We start from the raw sequence: 24,644 nt of genomic DNA, 5'->3' as shown, positions 1-24,644 counted from the left end.
GTGATATATAACCAATCAGGATATGTATGCAAGAGGCAACCAATTTCCTCCCAAATATTTTTCTCTTAGATATGTTATAATTGGTTTCTGCATATTGCAATATTATCACTGTATAGAATGCATATCATAGAGACTCCCACAGCATGTTTATCAATCCTAACCCAAATGTATGCTGGAAAAATCTGTCGCAAACTGCCCCTGGCAATTGTTCTAAAGTATACCTCCATGAGTCACGCAAGTATGTGGTCAATGCATGTTTACTTCATTCTGCGATGGCATCAGCCTGCGGACAAAAACAGATATCCCCAAAAGCCACATAAACACTCAGGTATCCCCTTGTTAAGGATTATCCTATTGAGGATACACTGGTACTTGTATATAGATAAAAGCAGGCATAACATTGACCTTGGTGACTGATCGAATTCTTTACTTGTTGAAATGAACCAAAATTGACACAGAATGCTATAAAGTTGTTTGCGTCCGTTCATGCAGGGGGTATATAAGACCCCCACAAACATACATTGCAGTACCCAGCGCTACACCTCGCACAATGCAGATCTACAGGACCCCGTTGGCGATTTGTGTCCTCTTCTTTGTAGTCAGCATCCATCTACCCCACACTCATGCCCAGGGTAGGTACACCGCATTAATTTAGAGAGGTTTTCACGTATGTGTATGACGTGCCTGGTCTTCAAACACATCCTTGAACGTGTTAATGTAAAAACTAACTTTTGGACAATTTATTATATGACTAATGCATAATATGTTTTGGTTTTTTTCCAGGCTATTTCCAATTTATTTTACCTTTGAACAAGGTAGGTAGTTCTATGGATATGAAACTTCTTTATTACAATGGTTGCGATGTTACGGTGTAGATACTAACATCGTTATTAAGCAAGTGATCAGAAGTTGTATATCCATTGAACTATCTCCCTTCCTCATTATATCAACTTCTAAATGCCACCAAAGGACTTATTTTACCTTTACCTTGAATTATTATTTGAAAGGGGAACTAGATTTGGTCAATGGATAGTCCAAGCAAATTTGATTCACGTCTCTGGGATAAGAGTTTCTTTATTTATCACTTAGTTCAAAATGTAAATTTGTACCAGTTTTACAGTTATTGATAACCTTAATTACATACACAGAATATTTAAGTTACATTCCAGAAGGCACAACCGTTGACCTATATGGCCACCAGACAAACTCCAGTGAAAAACGATTGTAGACTTGCTTTGAACAAATTCTACATTCCGGTGCTGATGTGAAACAATACATCTTGGAACTACAATAATATATAATGTTATAAATTATGTTTCCATGGGAACATATAAGTGTTGTACATTCTGCTTCATCTCTCGTGGCTCCCATCCCGTTAAGATCCGGGGTAGAATAGGTCTTCGTCAACCAATTCTTACCGTAAAAAGCGACTAACGGGATCGGTGGTCAGACTCGCTGACTTGGTTGATGCATGTCATCATGCCAATTGCGTGGATAGATGGTCGTGATGTGAATTTCGGGATTGTCTGGTCCAGACTCGATTAATTATAGACCGCCGTCATAAAGCTGGAATATTGCTGAGTGCGGCGTTAAACAACAAACAAACATACAAATCTTGTGGCTAGTTAGTACATGGTACAACGTTTAGCCAATATTACAATTAGGCCGATGGAATATCAGTCGTCAGCTGCACGTCTACATTGTACGCTACCTCCAATGTCATTTACAAAATACGTATTACCTATACATGTTACTAGGGGGCCCAGTCGTCTAAGGCGCCGCGATTCGCTGTGCAGAGTTGCGTCCCCTGGACACGCCAGAAACCTATGATTGTGGGTTCGATTCCCGGTTCACCCCGATTATGTTTTTAGGTTTGTCAGCACCATACCCGTGCTCGTGGGTTTCACCGAAGTGGTAAACGTCTTAGACCTGCATCACTTCGGGCTTTCCTCCCACATCAAGCTGACACGCCGTGATATAACTGGAATACTGTTAAAAGCGGCGTTAAACCCAACTCACTCACTCACTATACATGTTACTGATGTACGTATATGTTACTACAGCTCTGTGCGACACGGCGGGCTGCCTGAATGGCGTATGTCTCTTGCCTCCGGCTGTAGCTACCCCTACATGCAATTGTTCTCAAGGGTTTTCGCCAGACCCGACAAACCCAAATGTTTGCAATGGTAAGATATCCATATTAAATGTCATTATTGCTAAAGGAATTAACATAATTGCATTCTGATTTAAGATGTATTTCGCATAATTTTGACATCATATATTTGTCAAAGTTTGGATTTGGGACTAAATACCCTCAAACATTACCAAACGTAAAAGGATTTACGTTAGATTGTGATCAATTTTGCTTTCAATTTAGGCGATATTAATAATAACGTCCACGTGAATGCGAAAACAACTTCCATTCACACTAAACATTCATGTTTCATAATTATATTGTGTATAGTATCAACACGTACTATTCTAGAAAAAAATATTTCTTCTCATTGATTTCTTTTATATAACAAAATGTGCATAACATATATGGCATGGTTTTGTTTTGTTTGTTTGTTGTTTAATGCCGCACTCAGCAATATTCAAGCTATATGACGGCCGTTATATGGATTGGTAAAGGTATCAAGCCCAAATAATAATAAGTATCAGTTTCCTGACAAATCCCGTTTTTGCAGTATATGTACATGCTAAAACTACAATTTAATAATATTCGTTTCTGAGATCGCAAACCCGTGATGATGTTGGGTAGAGAAGGTCTTCAGCAACCCAATGGCATGCTGCTAAAAGCTACTATGCTTGTCGTAAGAGGAAACTAACGGAATCGGGTGCTCAGGTTCGCTGACTTGGTTGATGCATGTCATCGTATCCCAATTGCGTGGATCGATGCTCATGTCTGGTTCAGACTCGATTATTTACAGATCGCCGTCATATAGCTGGAACATTGTTGATTGCGGCGTTAAACAACAAACAAACAAAACAGATCTCAAAGATCTTCAACTTGCATGTCCAAATGTATTCACCTTTTTCTTCTTATTATTATTGTGAAAATGTTACCCTTTCTGTTTTGTTTAGTGGCAGATTTTGACGAATGTACTGCTAACCCGTACATCTGTGGCTACGCCTACAATCCGACATACGGTCAGTACGGCCCGACTGGCACATGCGTGAACGCCCCGGGCACCTACTACTGCATGTGCTATCCGCCATTCATGGCCACCTATATGTATAAAAGTTGTTACTGTAAGTACTGTATGTCTCAGAGTGAATGAGTGAGTGAGCGAGTTTGGTTTAGCTCTGCTTTTGAACAGTATTCCAGTTATATCACGGTGTGTCAGCTTAATGAGACGTCTCTTTCGTTTACCTTCGAGCACGGGTATTGTGCTGACAAACATACAATAATAAACATGTCAAATCGGGATTCGAACCCACTTTCATAGTGTTAGGCGTAACCAAGGGCCAAACTCAGCACAAGGGGCCTTAGAGAGGAGAGGTATGTTAGCTTTGTAGGATTGCTAATTGTTTGGCTGTCGGTGCTTATTGTTTGGCTGGCAGTGATAAAAAAGTGAGTGAGTGAAGAAAACAGGTGGACATTACCATCAGTGCCATACCAGGTGAAACAATTATCATCACTTGTGAAGAAATTATCGCTACATTCTAATTCGCCTATATGTCACATACTGTGTAAATACAGCATTTGCTAATTGTTTACTCAAACCACTTACAAAAATGTCTTACTCATCTTTTACAGATTACCAACCCCCTCAACAGAACGTATACCAGGATCTTTATTCGTGGTACCTATTCAGCGACGCATTTGACTTCGGATTCGATTAAAATGTCGATTTGAAAATATTTGTAAAATTTCCACCATTTATCTTAATTATTCTTTTAGCACCCTTCCCCCATGCATGTATATGTGTAGAAACGTATTGCGCGTACAGCTGTGTGTTCTTTAGCTTTTAAATGTCAAAGTTGTGTTATTATACAGTTGTGTACCTACAATGATATTACAACCACTTTGTGTGTCATCAGTGTTCTTAACTCGTTGTTAACTTTGTTTCATAAATATTCTCGCAAGCAACTTGAGCAACCAAAACTGAAGACCGATTTACTTTGTATATATTTCATGTAGCCAGTAGCGTTTACGCCCTTGTATTTTTTACTTTGTTAACATGTCAAATAAAGAACTTCACTCACGGTGGGAATTATGTTTATTCTACGAACAACTCCAAATTATATCCCAGTATACACAGGACAAGCCATGACGTCGAATGTTGTATTTGTTTTTCACCATGCTTATACCAATCACTCTCACAATATGCGTGTATAAAAAAATTGTACTCATTCGTTGCAGTTCGATTTTACGCCGCAACTTGTCACGTATATTCAAGCCATACCATATATTACCTTGAAGATCCGGGGTAGCTATAGAATAAGTCTTGCTTGTCGTAAGAGGCGACCAACGGGATCGGGTGGTCAGGCTCACTGACCTGGTTGATGCATGTTGGATCGATGCAACGTGGATGCATTGCGTGGATCTATGCTCATGATGTCAATCACTGAAATGTCAGGTCAAGACTCGATCATTTACAGATCGACCATCGTCATATAGCTGGAATATTGCGGCGTTAAACAACAAACATAGTACGATCCCGTTAGTCGCCTCCTACGACAAGCATAGTCGCCTGTTACTTGTCGTAAGTAACAGGATCGGATGGTCAGGCTTGCTGACTTGGTTGATGCATGTCATGGCTCCTAATTACGTGGATCGATGCTCATGATATCAATCACTGGATTGTCTGGTCCAGACTCGATTATTTTCAGACCGCCGTCATATAGCTGGAATATTGCTGAGGTAATTTTTAATCAATAATGTCCAAAGAAGGGATTTTAATTAACGGTGGTAACCGTAATTTGTTCCAAGCACCTACGGTATTCGGTAATAACATCAACAGTTTAAATCATAAGTCCCAAGCACGAGAATCTGATGGCACACAAGTCAGTAGCATGTATGACCACCATGTGCGTAGACAACTGCCACACAACGCCTCCGCATGGACCTTGTGAGTGAGTGAGAATGGTTTAACGCCGCTTTTGGCAATATTCCAGCAATATCACGGCGGGCATGACCTTGTGATTGGGAAGACGACGCCATGGTTGCCGCAAAATGGTGCCAAGATCTTGCACATTCTGTGGTTGGTACTGAAGAGTGCGCAGACTTCTGCCAAGAGCATCCCAGACGTGTTCGATGGGATTAAGGTCGGGAGACCTTGACGGCCAGTCCATGACGTTGACTCCCGCATTCTGAAGGAAATTCCTTGTCAAAATTGCTGGGTGGGGTCTGGCATTGTCGTGTTGGAAGATCAAACCGGGTCCATGTGCTGCCATAAAAGGCAGAAGTTCTGGTGCCAGTACCTGGTCGCGGTAAGCAGCAGCGTTGAGGTTGTCACAGATGACAAGAAGCCTGGAACGTGCATTGCCACAGAAAGCACCCCACACCATGACACTTTCGCATCGAAATCTGTCAACTTCCTGTACACAACACTGGGCGTAACGTTCATGACGGCGCCTCCACACCCTCGCCCTACCATAAGCAAATCGAAGATTAAATCGGGATTCATCGTAAGTGTCGCTGTGCCCACAATTGACGTTGACGTCTGTGTAATTGAGTCAGAATCCGACCGCAGTATGGCCGTCGAGCTTGAAGGTGAGCAGTTTTCAGACAGTTTCGAAAAATTTGCGCACTCAGTTTACCCCTAAACAGTTCATTTCTGGTTGATGTAGCCGTCAAAAACCGGTTATAAATTACGGTGGTGACGTAAGACAATCTGACGATCCTCTGCATGTGACGTCAAACGTGGTCGACCTGGCCGAGGGCGATCAGCGGTGGTACCCGTTTGCTGTAGACGCGTCTGTAAATTATAATAAATAGACCGTCGACTACACCCACGGACATTCCCGTCTGCAAAATGCCGATGGCACGTTCATGTTGCACATTTGAAAGGCGTGGTGGCATGACAAATGGCCGTTAAGACCATATTATTAATATTGCTGAGTGCGGCGTTAAAGAACAAACCAACCAACCAACCCTTCCATTTGTTGTGAAAACGATATCTCGGTTTCCCAAACCTTGTTGTATACTCACGTACAAGGGCTGTCAGTTTGTCAAGTCAGTATATGAGTCAATACTGCATTGAGATAGGAACTCGACCTGGTTTACTTACAGTGATGGCTGACAACACTCTTGCATTTTGGGGGGTCTCCCGCGGTCATCCACGGGACGACCAACTTGAACCTTTCCGAAGACCTCTGGAAACCAACGATCACAACATCCCACACCCTTGAAGATTCAGGGATAGAATAGGTCTTCAGCAACCCATGCTTTCCGTAAAAGGCGACTATGCTTGTCGTAAAAGGCGACTAACGGGATCGGGTGGTCAGGCTCGCTGACTTGGTTGATACATGTCATCGATCCCAATTGCGTGGATGGTTGGTTGGTTTGTTTGTTATTCACCCGTATATTGATATTGTTTGTTTAACGACGCACTGAGAGCTGTGAATAATCGAGTCTGGACCAGACAACTCAGTGATTGATACCATAAGCATCGTAAGTTTGGTTAGTTTGTTGTTTTACGCCGCACTTAGCAATATTCCAGCTATATGACGGCTGTCTGTAAATAGTCGAGTCTGGACAATCCAGTGATTAAAATCATGAGCATCGATCCACGCAATTGGGATCGATGACATGCACCAACCAAGTCAGCGAGCCTGGTATTTGGTACTTTTGCATGTAATTTGTTTATACCCACTAGGGTGTCCAACTTCTTTTGCATTAGATCTCTGATGTAACATCTAATTGCAGGAGTAACCTTAGGACATTGCAACCTAATCCAACTATTTGTCACTTTCTTGTTTACAACGTATATTAGATAACAATCGGTCATGTCTGTTCTAGTAGACCAAGTCCCAACAAATATTTCGAACCTAGTGTAGGAAGGAGCTACAGGAGACTCTGTCAAAGAAGAGTGGAATGGGACCGACGAGGTCTACGTTTGAAAGGTTTCAACTGCATTCCTTATGAGCGAGGTAAACAACATGGTTATAGTATCATGAAAACATGCTTATTTCATCATTTTTATCATTGACCAAATCCCCCCCCCCAAAAAAAAATAGTTTGTAGTGTGAAGCATTGATTGACGCTTGCAAACCCGGGTTAGAATTGGTCTTCAGCAACCCATGCTTGCCGTAAGAGCCCACTATCGGAATCGGGGGTCAGGCTCGCTGATTAGGTTGATGCCTGTCATCGTATCCCTATTGCACGGATCGATGCTTATTATATCACCAAATTTCACAGATGATTTTTCGTTTTTTTTCTTTTGTTCAGTGTCCAAACTGTTCGATCTATACATCTCTTCTAACGTTGTTTCAGCGGTAAATATTCACAATTCACAGTTCTAAAGTCGGCGAGATACGTTTCTCACTCGCTGCCACCATGTATTATTCTCAGGTTGTCGTATCAGCTGAGAACTGCATAACGAACGCGGTGTTTGGTTAATCACTGTTTACTGATATACTAAGAGACGTCTGTACAGGCCGACGGCTTACTGAGACTCATGCCGCGCATGCGTATAGATGTACAATGCCGATAGGCTAAGATGCTAGTATCCTGACGGATAATTATGGATCATATATTATTACAGGTATATTAATGTCAATTTGTTACAACGGAGGTGATTCCGGGGTAGAAAAGGTCTTCAGCAACCCATGCTTGCCGTAAAAGGTGACTATGCTTGTCGTAATAGGCGACTAAAGGGGCATTCACACGGTACAACTAGTTGTATACAATTTGTTGCATGCAACACATTGCATCGTGTGAACGGGCAAGTCGGTCCATTTATGACGCATGCAACTTGTTGGTTCAGAGTATTGTTCTCCGTAGCTGCATACACTGAGGAGTTTGCAAATATACCTGCATCACTAGGTCTTCCATTGGCTCCTACGTCAACATAAATAAACTTATAATTTGCATCAACAAGGGCCAACAAAACAATGCTGAAGAATTTTTTATAATTGTAAGACAATGATCCAGTGTTTGTAGGGGCCCGAATGGCAATGTGTTTCCCATCCAGTGCTCCTATACAGTGTGGGAATTGCCATTTGTCACTGATTCCCTGACTTATGTCTGCCCATTCCTGTTCTGAGGTTGGAACCTGAAATAAAAAATAATGGATAACATTGTAACCTTAAATTTACAGAACAGCTCAGAGAGACAAGACACAGATGAACAGGAGCAAAGCAGCGCCTCTGACAGTTTGTTGACAAGTCCAATGGATACAGAAGACTGCCCTTCTCTGCCCCCTGGCAGAGTCAACACCAATCAAGAAAGCAAGGCGCTCAGACAATAACAGTTTGCAAACCCCAGTTCTGCAAACACTATAATCACTCGAGCAAAGAAGGGCAGCGAAAGAGAATAACGGGGACATGTTGTTTTCAACATACATAGCTAATGAATTATCACCAAAGACACCAATGACAGAAAGAGACAAAAATTAAAAATAAGAATACAATTACTTTTTGAAGCTCAGTTAGACAACTGAAGTGAAATTGTTATTTAGAGGTTATTTATGATGCACAATTTGAAAAACGTGATCGTTTTTACCAAACCTTCTATATGTATTAATTAGGGGATGATGTGGTGCATTTTGCCAATTAGGATTTTAAAAATGATTCCTGTTTCCATGGCAACAATTTTTACTTTGACTCTGTACATAGTGGTGTGTTTATCCAGACCATATCTAAAGTACTCTTTCTTGAAACTGTACACACAAAAAAGACCAGGTTGTCAACTGGTGCCTATGCTATTTATATTGTTTTCAATAAACTTTGCTTTCAGGAAATAATTTTTAATAAAAATATCAACAATGCCTTCAGGTAACCATCCTTCAATGAGTCATAAATGGCTTGGCAGACATGAGGAATAAATCCAAATATTGTGTTGCTTGGTATTCTGTATAGATACGCCAATGACTTGTAACTATCTCCTGTTGAAAATTAAAACCCCCCATTAAAATATGTATTCATAGATTATCAACATAGCATCACTCAATCTTGGAGATAACATTACCACCCAATAAAAAGATCATTACAAAGTAGATTTTAAAATTAAATCAATTGTTATATCATTTACAATTGCATACCCATTTCATTTAGTACATGTGTACTAATTTTCACATCTTTGAATCAATAACAAATGTAAATGAAACTGTTTCATGGCATCTGGTTATTTACACACTCGTGTCAATTATTTTATCACTTTGATATATATACTAACTAACATTTCTAAGTAATTAATTCTAAGTAACAGACCCAGAATGAGAATGTAAATGCCAAAGATGGTGGTTGTGTCTCTAAATGTTAACATGCCAATTTAAAGTGCCTATGTATTTGTGTCAAATAAAGAATTGTTTGTGGGTTTTGAATAAATTAAATGAGTAAAATGTAATAAGAAAAATATTTTCGCACAATTTATCACATACAGCTTTATTATTTCAAAATATTTTTCTTATTACATTTTACTTTTTTAAATTATTCAAAACCCACTTAACGGTTTTATATTTCAAAACAGACACTTCACATCGATGAAATATACCTGAACATGTACAAAATAAATACAATTCATCTTCAAAATAAGCGTTAATGTTTTCTATGGCAATACATTAAAGATAATAGACTTACAGTCGAAAATCAAGCATTCTCATTCACCCATACTCAGTTTTACTGTTTGCCTATATACTGGTATGATGAGATGTAGCAATGTGTTTGTTGGAGGTAGTGATTGGCCTAATCTTTCCTTTAGGTAACGTAACAGATACAATAATACGAAAAGCTGGCGGGCGGGCACACAGTTAGACCCTCGTTCAAAGCTCCTTGCACACTTATTCCGTTGATGTATAACAAGCGATTATGCCATTGTACAATGTGAGGAGTATTGCCTGTTCATCGTGTCCTTGCCCTTCAATAACAGCTGATCACGGGGAAACAATAGATCTCCTTTTGGTTGTAAAGATAGAGGAGAGTAATGGCCAACTTCTCACCGGGTGGAATGGCATCACGCATGGGGGTGTCCGTTTTGGCAATAAGAGGTGACACGCGCCGTCTAGGAGATCGGTGAAGCTTGACTTGTTCATGCGAAGAAATTTGGAGAAGGCCTTTGTATCCTCGGTTTCGAGCTCAGCCAAAAGAGCGCTGTATGCTCCAAATTGCCCTCGCCTAGCAATCCATGGCCTGACCCAACATGACCGCTTGGTTCTAACTTGTGAACAATCCGCAAGCAACGCAACTGTGGCAATCTCAAGTATATCGTCACCGCTATCATAGTCATACGCAGACGCCATATGACGTAATGTAAACATCGTCTTATAAAGTGAGAGTTGTATACAACTTCAGTTCGTGCAACTAGTTGCATGCAACAAATTGTATATAACTAGTTGTACCGTGTGAATGCCCCTTAACGGGATCGGGTGGTCAGGCTAGCTGACTTGGTTGATACAAGTCATCGATCCCAATTGCGTGGAGCGATGCTCATGATGTCTATCACTGGATTGTCTGATCCAGACTCGATTACTTTACAGACCGCCGTCATATAGCTGGAATATTGCTGAGTGCGGCGTTAACCAACAAACAAACATAATCTACAATGTCATCCCTCCATATATGAAAAAAGATAACTAATAAATAAATAGACAACACTGTACAGGAGCACTAAATCGAAACACGTTGCGATTGGGGCCCTTCAAACAATGGTTCGTTACACTTCCAACTCCAAAAATTTCTTCAGCAATGTTCTGTTGTCACTTGTTGATGAAAATTTTAAGTTCATTAATGCAGATGTAGGACCCAACGGAAGAGCCACAGTGGATGTCGGTTGGTTTGTTGTTGAACGTCGCACTCGGCAATGTTTCAGCTACATGTATATGACGGCGGTAAATGATCGAATCTGGACCAGACAATCCAGTGAGTGACATGGTCATCGCCATAAACCTGTGCCCCATGTCATTGTTAGGGATGATGCCTTCCCACCAAAAACAATATTCAAAGGCATGTATAATGAAACCATTTCTATCGAGGGATACCACTGAGGACAAGGAGGGTTTTGTAATTATCGGCTTCCCAGAGCAATTAAGACTCGTTACTAAAAAGGGAACCGTGAAAACCCGGTAGAATAAGTCTTCAGCAACCCATGCTTGCCGTAAAAGGCGACTAGCGGGATCGGGTGGTCAGGCTCGCTGACTTGGTTGATGCATGTCATCGATCCCAATTGCGCGTATCGATGCTCATGTCAATCACTGGATTATCTGGTCCTGACTCGATTATTTACAGACCGCCGTCATATAGCTGGAATACTGCTGAGTGCGTCGTTAAACAACAAACCAACCAACTACAGGCTTCTTTATCTTTTTAGCCCAGGCTACTGCTGTATTATTAGTTCAGATGATCACAGGTCTTCCGAATTCATGTGGATGCCAGTGCCTACAAGCAGTGACAACTGCTAAGAGTTCATGCCTTGTTACACAGTAATTTCTCTCTGCAGGTGAGAAGGTCTTGTTGAGATATCCCAGCACAACCTCGTGGCCTTTCTGCTCTTGAGATAATACTGCTCCAAGCCCCTCGCCTGAAGCATCAGTATCGTTCGTCAACTGACCGTCAACTCGAGGATATCCTGGTATATGAGCCTATATGAGTGATTGCTTTAGCTGCATGAATGCAACATCAGCTTGGTCGCTCCACTCAAAATCAACTGAATGACAGGTGAAATGGGTAAGAGGTCTTGCTATTTTGGCAAAATTCTTTAGGTACCGCCAATAATAATCGACAAGTCCAAGGAACCTGAGGATGTATCTCCTACACTTTGGGGTTGGCCAGGTTTGTACAGCCTCTATATTATCTGTTTGAGTGTGGATGCCTTGTGAGGAAATACTTGTGTCTGAAAGAGGTGACATTTCTTTGGCTTTAGCTTCAAGACGTGCTTGAGTTTGCTCAAAATTGGTACCAATCGTCGTGTTTGCCAGGTTTGTACAGCCTCTATATTATCTGTTGGAGTGTGGATGCCTTGTGAGGAAATACTTGTGTCTGAAAAAGGTGACATTTCTTTGGCTTTAGCTTCAAGACGTGCTTGAGTTTGCTCAAAATTGGTACCAATGACGATTATGTCATCTAGAAAACATCGTCATTCAATCCACTGCATACCTCTTAAGACAGTCTCCATAATCCTCTCGAATAGAATACACTAGTTGCATTGCATAAACCAAATATCATAACAGTCCACTCGTACAAGCCTGATCTTGTCACAAAATTTGTTTTTTCTCGGTCTTTTGTATGCATCTCCACCTGCCAGTATCCTGCTTGAAGATCCATCGTGCAATACAGTTTTGCTACTTCGAGACTATCGATAGAGTCATCTACTCTTGGCAAACAAGTTAGAACGCGGAAATTGCAGCAAAATCAGTAACGGCCATCAGGACGTTGCACTAAGACTGTAGGAGATGCCCAATGACTAGTAGAATGAGTTATCACCCCTTGGTTTAACATGCAGGCAATCTGAAGTTATAAGTACCATGCTATTCTATTGTATGTGTATGTGAATGCCTGGATTTGTATCAAGTATATGAATTTAATAACATACAACGGTCCACCTTTAGAATTCAGACGTCCCTTCAACAAAATTATTGTAGTGCTAAGGTTATCGCAACTCACATACTTTAACTTTGACTAACGACCGTCGTTTTGCGCTACAATCCGAACGGGGACTTTGCACCTTGCACCTCAAAGTTTACAATCACTGTCCCACAAGTATGACGAATGCATGAATTATTACGCCACAGTCCCATTAGAAAAACGAATGTATGAACTGTTATCATTGGGACACTTAAGGGTTCTTTTCTTGTATGATTGGCAGGACACCCATCCTTCCTTCCCCCGATGTCAGGTCAACACAGACACTGTTGGAACAGTGGTGGGAAACCTGTTTTACTGAGGGGCCGTGGAAAACAGCACATTCACCTAACCCACCTGTGATTATGATCAGTTACGATGAAGCACGCGCTACCTCCCATGGATGTGGACACACCCACCCTGCTTCTTTTTCAAGAAGATCAATTCAGATCAACACAGCGTGTAGTAACTGTCGTCATAACAACATATTGGGTATATGATGTAAAGTCGTTATTAAATGATTGCGGCTATGGGTATGTTTGGCGTAATCAATGTGTACCAAACAATCCAGATTCATTTTTAGTTTCTTTACGCCACAGACTTAAGGATATATACTTGCAAAAATGGGCATCGCATGTTTTAAGTTCAGAAAAATGCAATTATTACAAGCTTTTCAAGACAACAATTTCCCCAGAATACTATTTGTTTGACATCAACTTTAAAAGGTTTAGAATTAGTTTAGCACAATTTAGATGCAGCTCTCATAGACTTAGGATCGAAGTAGGCAGGCATAGAAACATAGACAGAGAATTGAGAATATGTGAGCAATGTGATTTAAATGTGATTGAAGATGAGTTTCATTTTCTGTTAGTTTGTCCAAAATACGACCACCTTAGAAGAAAATATATTGATCTGCCTGGTTATGTACATCCCACTATACAAAGATTTACAACGATCATGTCAACAACTGATAAAGATACTCTAAAAAATCTATCAATGTTCATTTATCATGCTATGTTAATTAGAATATGACCTGTTAAATGGATCTGTAACCACTCCCGAAAACAGATTTGTACTATGGGCCTGAGGCCTTTCAGTATGGAATAAAACTTATCCTATCCTATCCATAACAACATGTTGAATGGATGTACGTAGCCATGGACAGACTTGTTGGTTTCTTTGAGGGACATTAAAAGCACTCCCTCGGCAGTTGTCCACTGATTCGTATTTTCTTTGTATATATGTTGATGTTGCTTTCATTAAACTGATTCATTGAACTGACTTTTTGTCTCATGACTTATCTCAACTCCCAATAGTTGGTTGGTTGGTTTGTTGTTTAACGCCGCACTCAGCAATATTCCAGCTATATGACGGCGATCTGTAAATAATCGAGTCTGGACCAGACAATCAAGTGATCAATATCATGAGCATCGATCCACTCAATTGGGATCGATGACATGCATCAACCAAGTCAGCGAGCCTGACCACCCGATCCCGATAGTCGCCTCTTACGACAAGCATGGTCAACTCCAATATAGAGCCAAACCGAGGGTAGAGGCTGAGTTGAGATGTAATAACACTGTCTGTCATTTCTGTGCTCGTGCTAGTTGAATAAGTTTCAGAGTTCTTTCTTTGCAAAACACTACTTAAATTTGACAAAATTGTAATTTTGCTGGTTTTAAAATCAAGAAAATAAATAAAAATGATTGCTTTTAAAACCAGAAAAAATATATAAATTGAGGAGGAGGAAATTGTGGTGGTGGAGGTTTTCACTCTATAAGAGTTGAGATAAGTCATGTGACAAAGTGTCCTGTCAGAAGAAAGATGGCGACCCATCCGTGCCTGTGCAGCACAGCAAATATGTTGGTGAGGAGGAAGTCTTTCACGATCCTACGGCCCTTTTCAGGGCCACCCAACTGTCCCGAAAGAACACTTTGAAAATTTCAACAAAAAGAGAAAGAAAAAAAAGAACCTCACCCTCCTCGCCATATTGGATCCGCACGCCTATCGGAACAGGAAGTATCGCCATCCTGGATGCACACGTCCCCCGAAACCGGAAGTGTAGCCATCTTAGATGGTTACCTCATGGGACTAGGGTAAACCCCTACACTACTCGTATGGAAGGATTTATCCAAATCCCGAAGAATTTGTACAACATAACCAATTCATTATTGTTAATTGTATTTATGTTTCTGGAGAGGCATCAAATAGGTCTCTAGCTTGTTTGCCAAACCAGATTCAAATTTATTTTGAAAATAAATATGTTTAGAACAAACTATGGTGATATAATTGGTAATAATTCCTCGGATTGCATGATCTACTTAGAAATGTAATGCTTTTTCTAAACTAAACTGTTTCAAATGTATTTTTCTCTGGCATCCTCTGTGATTAAAAAATATATTTGATTTCTCTTTTGAAACGTGATCTTAAATGAAATGTTTTCAATCATTCACTCACTCATTTCTTGTAAATTATGAAATTACTTACTTACTATGATTTATTTAAGCTGCAATTTATTGATTTAGACTAAGAACCTCAATCTGCTCGCTTTTGGACAGCATAACCAATGATCTACTAACATGTTTATGAATGCCAATGAAAACGAACACCACAAGACTAAGTCGATAGTTTGTTTAATGTTACTTCGTGAAGGTACCAATTGCGTAACACCGTCCCTGAGCACAGACCTAAGAGTATCAACCCGCATCGTCTAATTGTCCAAACCAGGTGAAAAGTAGCTATTGGACATGGTCAGGGATAAGTGACTTTCCTGGTAGGCATGTGGATCAATCTATTTTACTGTGAATAGGGATGCACGAAATTAAAACAAGACAACTTTTCTAGCATAATCTATTGGTTCTATCTTAGCACTTTAAAAGAGCTAAGAGCATAATGTTGTCAATAACTATTCGACACAGATGGCCTGTCCCTTGTGACACTAGTAGATTGGAGAATATATTGCCACTACAATAGCGCTCGTATGTCCAGACTAGAGTTAATTGGAGAAGATATTGCCACTACAGTAGCCCTAGTGTGTCCAGACAAGAGTTAATTCGAGAAGATATTGCCACTACAGTAGCCCTAGTGTGTCCAGAAAAGAGTTAATTCGAGAAGATATTGCCACTACAGTAGCCCTAGTGTGTCCAGAAAAGAGTAATTGGAGAAGATATTGCCACTACAGAAGCCCTAGTGTGTCTCGACAAGAGTAATTGGAGAAGATATTGCCACTACAGTAGCCCTAGTGCGTCGAGACAAGAGTTAATTGGAGAAGATATTGCCACTACAATAGCCCTAGTGTGTCCAGACAAGAGGTAATTGGAGGAGATATTGCCATTACAATAGCCCTAGTGTGTCCAGACAAGAGTTAATTTGAGAAGATATTGGCACTGCAATAGCCCTTGTGTGTCTCGACAAGAGTTAATTGGAGAATAACTTGCCACTACATTAGCTCTAGTATTTCCAAACAAGAGTTCAATTATTGCATGTAACAGACCTTGATTAGTCAGTCCGTGCGTCAGTTACTGTATTGTTTGCATATGTTTTTCCCTTTTCCTGTATGCATACTGTTTAACAGGAATCTGTTACATTTTGTTGGCCAACAAATGATTTTTACTTTCACTTTAAAAGAAATTTTTGAATTCTCTAAGGCCATATATATATGCAAACAATAAATAAGCTTTTATTGTTTTTTCCTTTGGATATACAAAATGGTATTTTTTACGCACAACATATACTAGAATGTATAATTTGGATATATTGGAATTTTTCCTTGTGTTTCATCAGGCTTCCAGAGATTGCATTTGTTGTCGAGTCCCGTCACAGCTGGTTAGATTACGCCACTCGTCGTTGGGTTGAAGCGCTGTACCCAATCTCTGAATAGAAACATTTAACCAGCCCTTTACATTAAAACGTCTTACGGATTTCTTCTTGACATGTATGTCCAAATATATATCCACGAATCAATTTTGTGTTACAGTATTTACCCAAGGTGCTTGCAGAACAGTACACAATTCATCAGTTAGATAAACACCCATGACTACATTTATTCATAGACCCGTGAAGATCCTGGGTAGTATTGGTCTTCAGCAACCTATGCTTGCCATAAAAGGCGACTCTGCTTGTTTTAAGAAGCGACTAACGGGATCGGGTGGTCAGACTCGCTTAATTGGTTGATGCATGACTTCGATCCCAATTGCCTTCATCGATGCTCATGATATCCATCACTGGATTGTGTTATTTACAGACCGCCGTCATATAGCTGAGATATTGCCGAGTGCGGCGTCAAACAACAAAGAAAGAAAACATTTATTCCTATACCTCCTTGAACGTAGAACCAGGAGTGTGGTACAGGGTCCAGATGAAAACTATGGGCAGTTGTATTATGGAAATGCTTGATATCACCCATCCGACTCCTGTTGCCCAGGTAGGGTAGATGTAGTCTCCATATTTAGGGGGCCGGTAGGAGTAGATGGAGTAGCAGAAGATAGCCTGTTAAAAGAAGCTAGTTGACATGTAGCCTGCAATGTGAACATTTTGCTGATAACCATCGGCACTTAACCATTGATTAGGATGATTAACCTGACAATAATATGTTTCTTCGATTAGTATCATAATTAGTTACTAATCCACCGTGGATATAATCAAGGCAGTGAGTGAGTATAACGAAGCTTAATCCACCCTCTTCAATAAGTATTGAGATGAGTACTGAGGTTTGAGATTACAAAACATTGTCAAGATCCTCCCGTATTTGTGTTCCCTTTTTTTAATCATACGGTAGAAAAAAAACCAGTCGTTGCATTTGACTTTTAGATGACTCAATACCAAAAGTTTGATGTTAATATATCGCAGCCTTACCAACAGCAGAACTGGACACACATATTTGACAGACAACATCATGGCTCGGGGGACTGTCTTTCCCCACATAAGAATGATATCCCGTTTCAGTCTCTCTAAACCTGAAACACACGAACCCAAATATGACATAGACTTTTCTTGTGAGAAGTAAATAAGCACCGTCTTCAATGTTAAATGAATATCGCAATTATTGCTTTAATTAATGATATGGTAATAAATGTTATCATGCAAGAACAGTAGTTACTGATTCTTGGCTATCTATGTAGCTAAACATCCATGTTATTTGCAGTATACATGTTGTTCGTGATTAGATATTTACATCAAAATAGTTTGTTTCCATAAAGTGACGGTTGGTTGGTTTGTTTTTTAACGCCGCACTCAGGGTGACGGACAAACATGAGGTAGAATTTTGATGACTCAAATCTTCTGGAAACCCTGAAGGGTAATCCACATTACATGTCTTGAAAAGCTGATAAAATGTAATGCTCTTGAAACTTGTTGCAACTATACCATACTCTATCGGGCAATTTATAACTCATTTAGATCATTGAAGATCTCAAAGGCTTTAAAGCTATTCTGCTAAGGCATTAATATGAGACATTTGAATGATCAACAGCTTAAGCTAACATTATCACATTATCTAAATCATTGTAAGAATAAAGTATACACATTCTTACCATAACACCAACTCACAGCAAAACATTCCAGCATTGCAAATACAGCTACGGCAGGAAAGTAGGTATACCAGTCGACCAGTGTCACAATGTAGATTCCACCCTAAGACATTCATGCATGTATACAATGTCTGCAATAAACGTCTGACAATACAACGAACCCAGATATACGATACGATGCATTGATATACCCTATTCACTGTGACATCAGACGCTATTATGGAGCATAGATGCGTTGGCATTTTCTAATTTTGATACAGCAGAAAAATCCTAAGCATACATCAGTATTCACGTTTATGATACCAGTAAGGGACACACCAGATAAGATAGCAAATTTAGTTATCATTTTGGATATCTTGCATACGAAGATCTGCGGATGTTTTGGTGCCAATGGTTCCAGTTGTTCCATACCTGTGTGGTGCAGGGAAGGGCAAACATGAAGTTGCTCAATAGGATTACAAAAATGACAACCCAGCGTCGCTTTGCTAGTCCATGGAAAATGTCTTCAACGGCTGCAATCATTATCTCTAGACCCGGTAACTGTGAAGCAAACGGTTCAGGAAACTGTTACCAGGATCAGATTCAAATTGAGTCATGTTGTTCCAGATTTTAATGAGTTCAAGGATAATATGTAATGGATGCCGTAGTGCAGAACATTGTACGACACCGACACGAATATGATTATCTATTACCGAAACAATTGTGCGGTCTTGAGGACGTAACATTACTCAAACATTTTTTTTATAAAAGATACACGAAGGGTGGAAGAATTTGATGACGTCATGTAAGTCAAGAAACCAAGTTGGTTTGGTCTGTTTTTTTATGACCACACTCAGCAATATTCCAGCTATTTGACGGCGGTTTGTAAATAATCGAGTCTGGACCAGACAATCCATTGAATGATATCATGAGCATCGATCCACGCAATTGGGATCGCTGACATGCTTCAACCAAGTCAGCGAGTCAGACCACCCGATCCCGTTAGTCGCCATTTACGGCAAGCATGGGTTGCTGAAGACCTATTCTACCTCGGATCTTCACGGGTCAGAAACCAAGTAACCATTCCCTACCCTATATACCTGCTGTTTGTAAAAAAGAAACCAAGTGACCATTCGCTACACTGTATATCTGCTGTTTGGTATTTTAAAGGGTCGGTTCATAATTAATACATGTAATCACTTCTTATGAAATACATGTATAAAAGACAACTTAATGTGTTAAGACGTGATTCCATTTCAACAATTCAACTATAGGATGATAATCATGCTAGATTCATACCAGAATTGATTAATATGTACAGTGACAGAAAGTAGGAAGTATCCAAGAATGCCAACACATCTGACAGAATGGCTAATATGTTTTATGGGCGGATATTGATAGTTTAAGAAAACAAAAATCAACGACATAATTTACCATTGAGTCCACTTCAAGGGTCATCAATGCAAGGAAGGTCAATGCGGACCAAACTTTTGGCAAAGGAAGATACGTCATCACTTCGGGGTAGACAATGAAGGCCAAGTTGAAGCCTGCAATAGATTAATCATATATGTTACGCCGTACTGGTAGCTGAAAGCACAAAATGACTATACCAGTTCACATTGACAGAATGGAAGGAATAAATGTACTAGTTCTCAAGGAATTGCCAAGTCGATTATATTCTTTAGCAGTCTTAATTTTTAATCATTTCAGAGTTACAATTGTACACCAGTTGGTGTCAGGCTCGCTTACTTGGTTGTTGCATGTCATCGTATCCCTGATGCGAGAGACCCGTGAAGATTCCGGAGTAGATTAGGTTTTCAGCAACCTATGCTTGCCTTAAAAGGCGACTATGCTTGTCGTTAGAGGCGATTCACGGGATCGGGTGGTCAGGCTCGCTGATTTGGTTGATGTATGTCATCGATCCCAATAGCGTGGATCGATGATCATGATATCACGATGATTGTCTGGTCAAGACTCGATTATATACAGACCGCCGTCATGTTGCTGGATTATTGCTGAGTGCGGCTTTAAACAACAAACCAACCAACTAAAACCTACTCTACCATAAGCACCATGTACATGCAGTTCCATACAACAGTAGATTCCGACTGCCAGATATATTTTATAACTTCCAGGATTAGGTATTCAGGTCCCACTTCGACATATTTATAACCATGTAATATGTGCACTTCTATCAAATGCCAATCACGTGACAGTGGCCTCCTGCTCTCGTATACCTGGCCAGCCATTGTACATTCATAAATGTCATGTGTGTGTTTTACTATTATTACCTGATGATTCGTAAGCTTCTACAGGAACCCCACGCAGGTAGGCAACATGGCCAATTATAGCAAAGAAGGAAAACCCAACTAAGACAAGACTGAGCATGTCGGCGATGCTAACAATTAGAACATCTCTGAAACAGAAACAGTTAATTGTTGTGTAGTCCAGCTCAACTACTGCAATCAATATGGAAAGAATAGGACTACGACTACCTTTGGATTCAGTAGAGAAAACGTCACACAAAAACCGTAAAACATGTGACTGTTACAATGAATGAATGAATGAGTATAGTTTTACGCCGCATCAGCAATTGTCCAGCTAGAACCAGTTAAAAGAATTCAAACAAGTGCATACAAAGAACAACCTTAAAAGTAGAATTCAAAGATCACATAACATGTCAGTCATATATCACGGAAAAAAATATGTGGGTTAAAACCTATGTCTTGTCAAAAAGATGGATTTCTTTCAAAATGCTATAATTGTATGGCTTTGCACTGGAGTAAAACGTTGTTTCAAAGTATAAACATTGCAATATGTCTGACGTATTAAAGCAGTATCCACACAGTAGAAAATGTGTTTCGTGGGACTGGAGCAAAGGTCTGTTACTAATGTACCACTGTTAGGAATCAGATCCTCTTAAAGATCTGTCATCTTTTCAAGCCATACTTTTTGAATGATCAAGATCGAGTTTAGACCCGTGAAGATTCCGGGGTAGAATAGGTCTTCAGCAACCCATGCTTGCCGTAAAGGTGACTATGCTTGTCGTAAAAGGAGACTAACGGGATCGGGTGGTCAGGCTCGCTGACTTGATTGATGCATGTCATCGATCCCAATTGCGTGGATCAATGATCATGATATCAATCACTGGATTGTCTGGTCCAGACTCGATTATTTACAGACCGCCGTCATATAGCTGGAATATTGCTTAGTGCGGCGTTAAACAACAAACAAACCAATCATTGGACTTGGCGTGATGTCGTTGAGTCGAAATCATTTTTTTGTCCTCATTCTGTCATAAGAATATACTTCATGTACTTTATACATGAAACAGATATGATTTAATATATATCCTTTAATGTCCACATGTTGCCCTCTCCTCGTTTGTCTATCCCATACTGAGCAAACAGATTAGCACCATGTGAGTTAATGGTAACGTTCTGCCGATTGGCTATATTGAGAGTATTACTCAACTTTCTTTTGTAACCAGCATGCCATGCAATGACAAGGATAAGACATAACAAGGACACTAAACACTGTGAGCGTTACAAATCAGTCAGAGTTAGATGCCCTGTGGAGAATGAGTGAAACTTTCTGCTAGGAGGTGACTGAGTCACTCACTGTATAAGATTGTCGGGTGCTTGAAAGGTGCGGTTGTGTCTGTGTCTGCTTGTTTGTTGTAAACACCGCACTCAGCAATATTCCAGCTATATGACGGCGCTCTGTAAATAATCGAGTGTGGACCAGACAATCCAGTGACTAATATCATCGTAATTGGGTGAGTGAGTGAGTACAGTTTTACACCGCTTTTAGCAATATTCCAGCAATATCACGGCGGGCGGCGCCAGATCATCGTAATTGGGACACGATGACATGCATCAACCAAGTCAGGGAACCTGACAACCCGATCCCGTTAGCCGCCTCTTACAAGCATAGTCGCCTTTTACGGCAAGGAGGGGTTGCTGAAGACTATTCTCCCCGTGAATCGTGAAGGCGCGGTCTTCTAGTGCGAATTCTTTTAACAAATATCTTGATATGTGTTATAATAATAATGTCAATCACCACCTGAACGAGTTTAAATATACTCGATAAGAATATGTGTATTAACGATTAATAAATTATCATCATGATAATACCAAGCATAATCAAATAATGAAGAATTCTGTATTTACATATTAAAATCAGTTGTTCGTTTCTTTGTTTTATGTTTACACACCTAAAGCAGTTGTATGTAACTTTGTTGTGTATTTACATACCTAAAACAGTTGTTTGTTACTTTGTTGTGTATTTACATACCTAAAACAGTTGTTTGTAACTTTGTTGTGTATTTACATACCTAAAACAGTTGTTTGTTACTTTGTTGTGTATTTACATACCTAAAACAGTTGTTTGTAACTTTGTTGTGTATTTACATACCTAAAACAGTTGTTTGTTACTTTGTTGTGTATTTACATACCTAAAACAGTTGTTTGTAACTTTGTTGTGTATTTACATACCTAAAACAGTTGTTTGTAACTTTGTTGTGTATTTACATACCTAAAACAGTTGTTTGTTACTTTGTTGTGTATTTACATACCTAAAACAGTTGTTTGTTACTTTGTTGTGTATTTACATACCTAAAACAGTTGTTTGTTACTTTGTTGTGTATTTACATACCTAAAACAGTTGTTTGTTACTTTGTTGTGTCCAGCCATAGTAATGATGTTTCCCATAGCTATGTTCAGGGAATATAATGCCAGGCTGCAGGCCTCCACCCACATCTGCACAAATCAAACAAAATGCCATTATTTTGATCGTCGGTCTGACGTTCAGCCAACGTTGGCTAAATATCGTTTGGACAACGTTTCCTTGCCAACGATATTTAGCTAACGTTCAACACAACGTTGGCCCAACGTCGATAGCCATTGTTGGCCCAACGTAAGTGATAATTAACATCGCTCAACGTAGGAATAACGTCTGTTTTAATCCTCAATACCCCCCAGGCAGCCTGAAATGTTTGTACCAATCCAGTTAGGGTATCACGTAACAAGCGATATGTTCTGCAAGGTGAATTGACTTTTAACTCTATCAGCTAAACTCTCTTGGCAAGGGACCTCTGGATTGTTTGATGTAGGGCCAAGACAACTTTCAAAGCTCTGTGCATATTGTTCACAAATGTATCAATACTGTTAAAAGATATCTGATTATCCCAAGAAAATGGCAAATTAAAAAACAAAAACATCAGACAATACGCCCTGAACAAAGCCTAACATAATGATGTTTAACAATTGAATTGTTCTTGGCCTGATGCGGGGGCACGGGTGGCCCAGTCGTCTAAGGCGAATCGCGCGATTCGCTGTGCAGAGTTGCGTCCCTTGGGCACGCCAGAAACCTATGATTGTGGGTTCGAATCCCGGTTCGTCCAAATTATGTTTCAAGGTTTGTCAGCACAATACCTGTGCTCGTGGGTTTCACCGAATTGGTAAACGTCTGAGACCTGGATCACTTGGGCTTTCCTCTCTCATTAAGCTGATGTAACTGGGATACTGTTAAAAGCGGCTCACTCACTCTTGGCCTTGTCCCATACGTTCAACAGTGAGGGCAAGATTGAGTCTATGCATCTGATGTTCCATGATACATTTTCTTGAGATCCATAAAAAAATTGATAATGAAAGCAACATAGACAAAAGATCATTCTGGTTCAGGGGACCTTTATTTATTTGTTAAAAGACAAATTGGAACTTTGGCTGTGAGGAGCCTTTCCAGCCAGAAAAACTAATCACTGGATGATCTTCAACTGTAGCCATGGTCTCTCCTTGTGCACTGGTCACTGAATAAAACATAGACACAGATATAATCTATTGACTTGAAAAGGGATTTACTTTTAATATAAACAAAAATAGGTTGCATTCCCCCTTTTTAAGAAATAATTTGATGTCCGAAAAGAAATTATGTCTTCAACAAAAATCTCAACCGACAACATTCATTATCAGCTCCTATACCAAAGACTGGAAGGGATAATACAGATCAACCCAGTTAAAGTCCAATATATTTAACTACACGTGTTTGTAATACCATGGAGCGCATAGTCAACAATCGCTTAGTCTGGTACTCGGAAAACCAATAACCTCCTGAGGGACAACCAGTTTGAATTCTGATTGGTTGGTCGGTTGGTTAACGCCGCACTCAGCAATATTCAAGCTATATGACGGCGGTCTGTAAAATAATCGAGGCTGGACCAGACAATCCAGTGATTGACATGAGCATCGATCCACACAATTAGGATCGTTGACATGTATCAACCAAGTCAGCGAGCCTGACCACCCGATCCAGTTAGTCGCCTTTTACGACAAGCATAGTCGCCTTTTACGGCAAGTATGGGTTGCTGAAGACCAATTCTTCCCCTGAATCTTCACGGGTCTTTGAGTCTGAAGA

The 24,644-nt window shown here is 40.0% G+C and overlaps 2 protein-coding genes and 1 pseudogene across 2 annotated transcripts in view; 1 reads left to right on the top strand and 2 right to left on the bottom strand.

The window, feature by feature from the left end:
* Positions 1–550: 550 nt before the first annotated feature.
* LOC139464906 (latent-transforming growth factor beta-binding protein 4-like) lies at positions 551–3,846 on the top strand. Its single transcript, XM_071246497.1, has 4 exons — positions 551–632; positions 2,064–2,186; positions 3,085–3,252; positions 3,761–3,846. Exons 1-4 carry the CDS (start codon positions 551–553, stop codon positions 3,844–3,846), a joined length of 459 nt encoding a protein of 152 aa, XP_071102598.1.
* Positions 3,847–8,901: 5,055 nt separating this feature from the next.
* LOC139465145 (uncharacterized) lies at positions 8,902–14,752 on the bottom strand (annotated as a pseudogene).
* A 1,750-nt stretch (positions 14,753–16,502) lies between these two features.
* LOC139465144 (sodium- and chloride-dependent glycine transporter 2-like) overlaps positions 16,503–24,644 on the bottom strand; it is a 53,524-nt gene continuing 45,382 nt past the window's right edge. The window contains exons 6-13 of the mRNA XM_071246834.1: positions 22,887–22,990; positions 20,522–20,646; positions 19,665–19,777; positions 18,663–18,791; positions 18,255–18,354; positions 17,578–17,678; positions 17,041–17,211; positions 16,503–16,595 (exon numbers count right to left, since the gene is read on the bottom strand). Coding sequence (XP_071102935.1) covers positions 16,503–16,595; positions 17,041–17,211; positions 17,578–17,678; positions 18,255–18,354; positions 18,663–18,791; positions 19,665–19,777; positions 20,522–20,646; positions 22,887–22,990 — 936 coding nt within the window. The remainder of the gene's footprint in view (positions 16,596–17,040; positions 17,212–17,577; positions 17,679–18,254; positions 18,355–18,662; positions 18,792–19,664; positions 19,778–20,521; positions 20,647–22,886; positions 22,991–24,644) is intronic.

The sequence above is a fragment of the Haliotis cracherodii genome, unplaced genomic scaffold (assembly GCF_022045235.1).
Source record: "Haliotis cracherodii isolate W230 unplaced genomic scaffold, xgHalCrac1.p SCAF_17, whole genome shotgun sequence".
Lineage (NCBI taxonomy): Eukaryota > Metazoa > Mollusca > Gastropoda > Lepetellida > Haliotidae > Haliotis > Haliotis cracherodii.
Note: the sequence above shows the minus strand (reverse complement) of the source record. Positions and strands in the feature narration are given on the sequence as shown.

Coding starts and splice junctions, on each gene's coding strand:
- LOC139464906 (XM_071246497.1), top strand. CDS start 551: ATGCAGATCTACAGGACCCCGTTGGCGATTTGTGTCCTCTTCTTTGTA. Junction 633..2,063: donor ACCCCACACTCATGCCCAGG/GTAGGTACACCG, acceptor ATGTTACTACAG/CTCTGTGCGACACGGCGGGC. Junction 3,253..3,760: donor TATGTATAAAAGTTGTTACT/GTAAGTACTGTA, acceptor CATCTTTTACAG/ATTACCAACCCCCTCAACAG.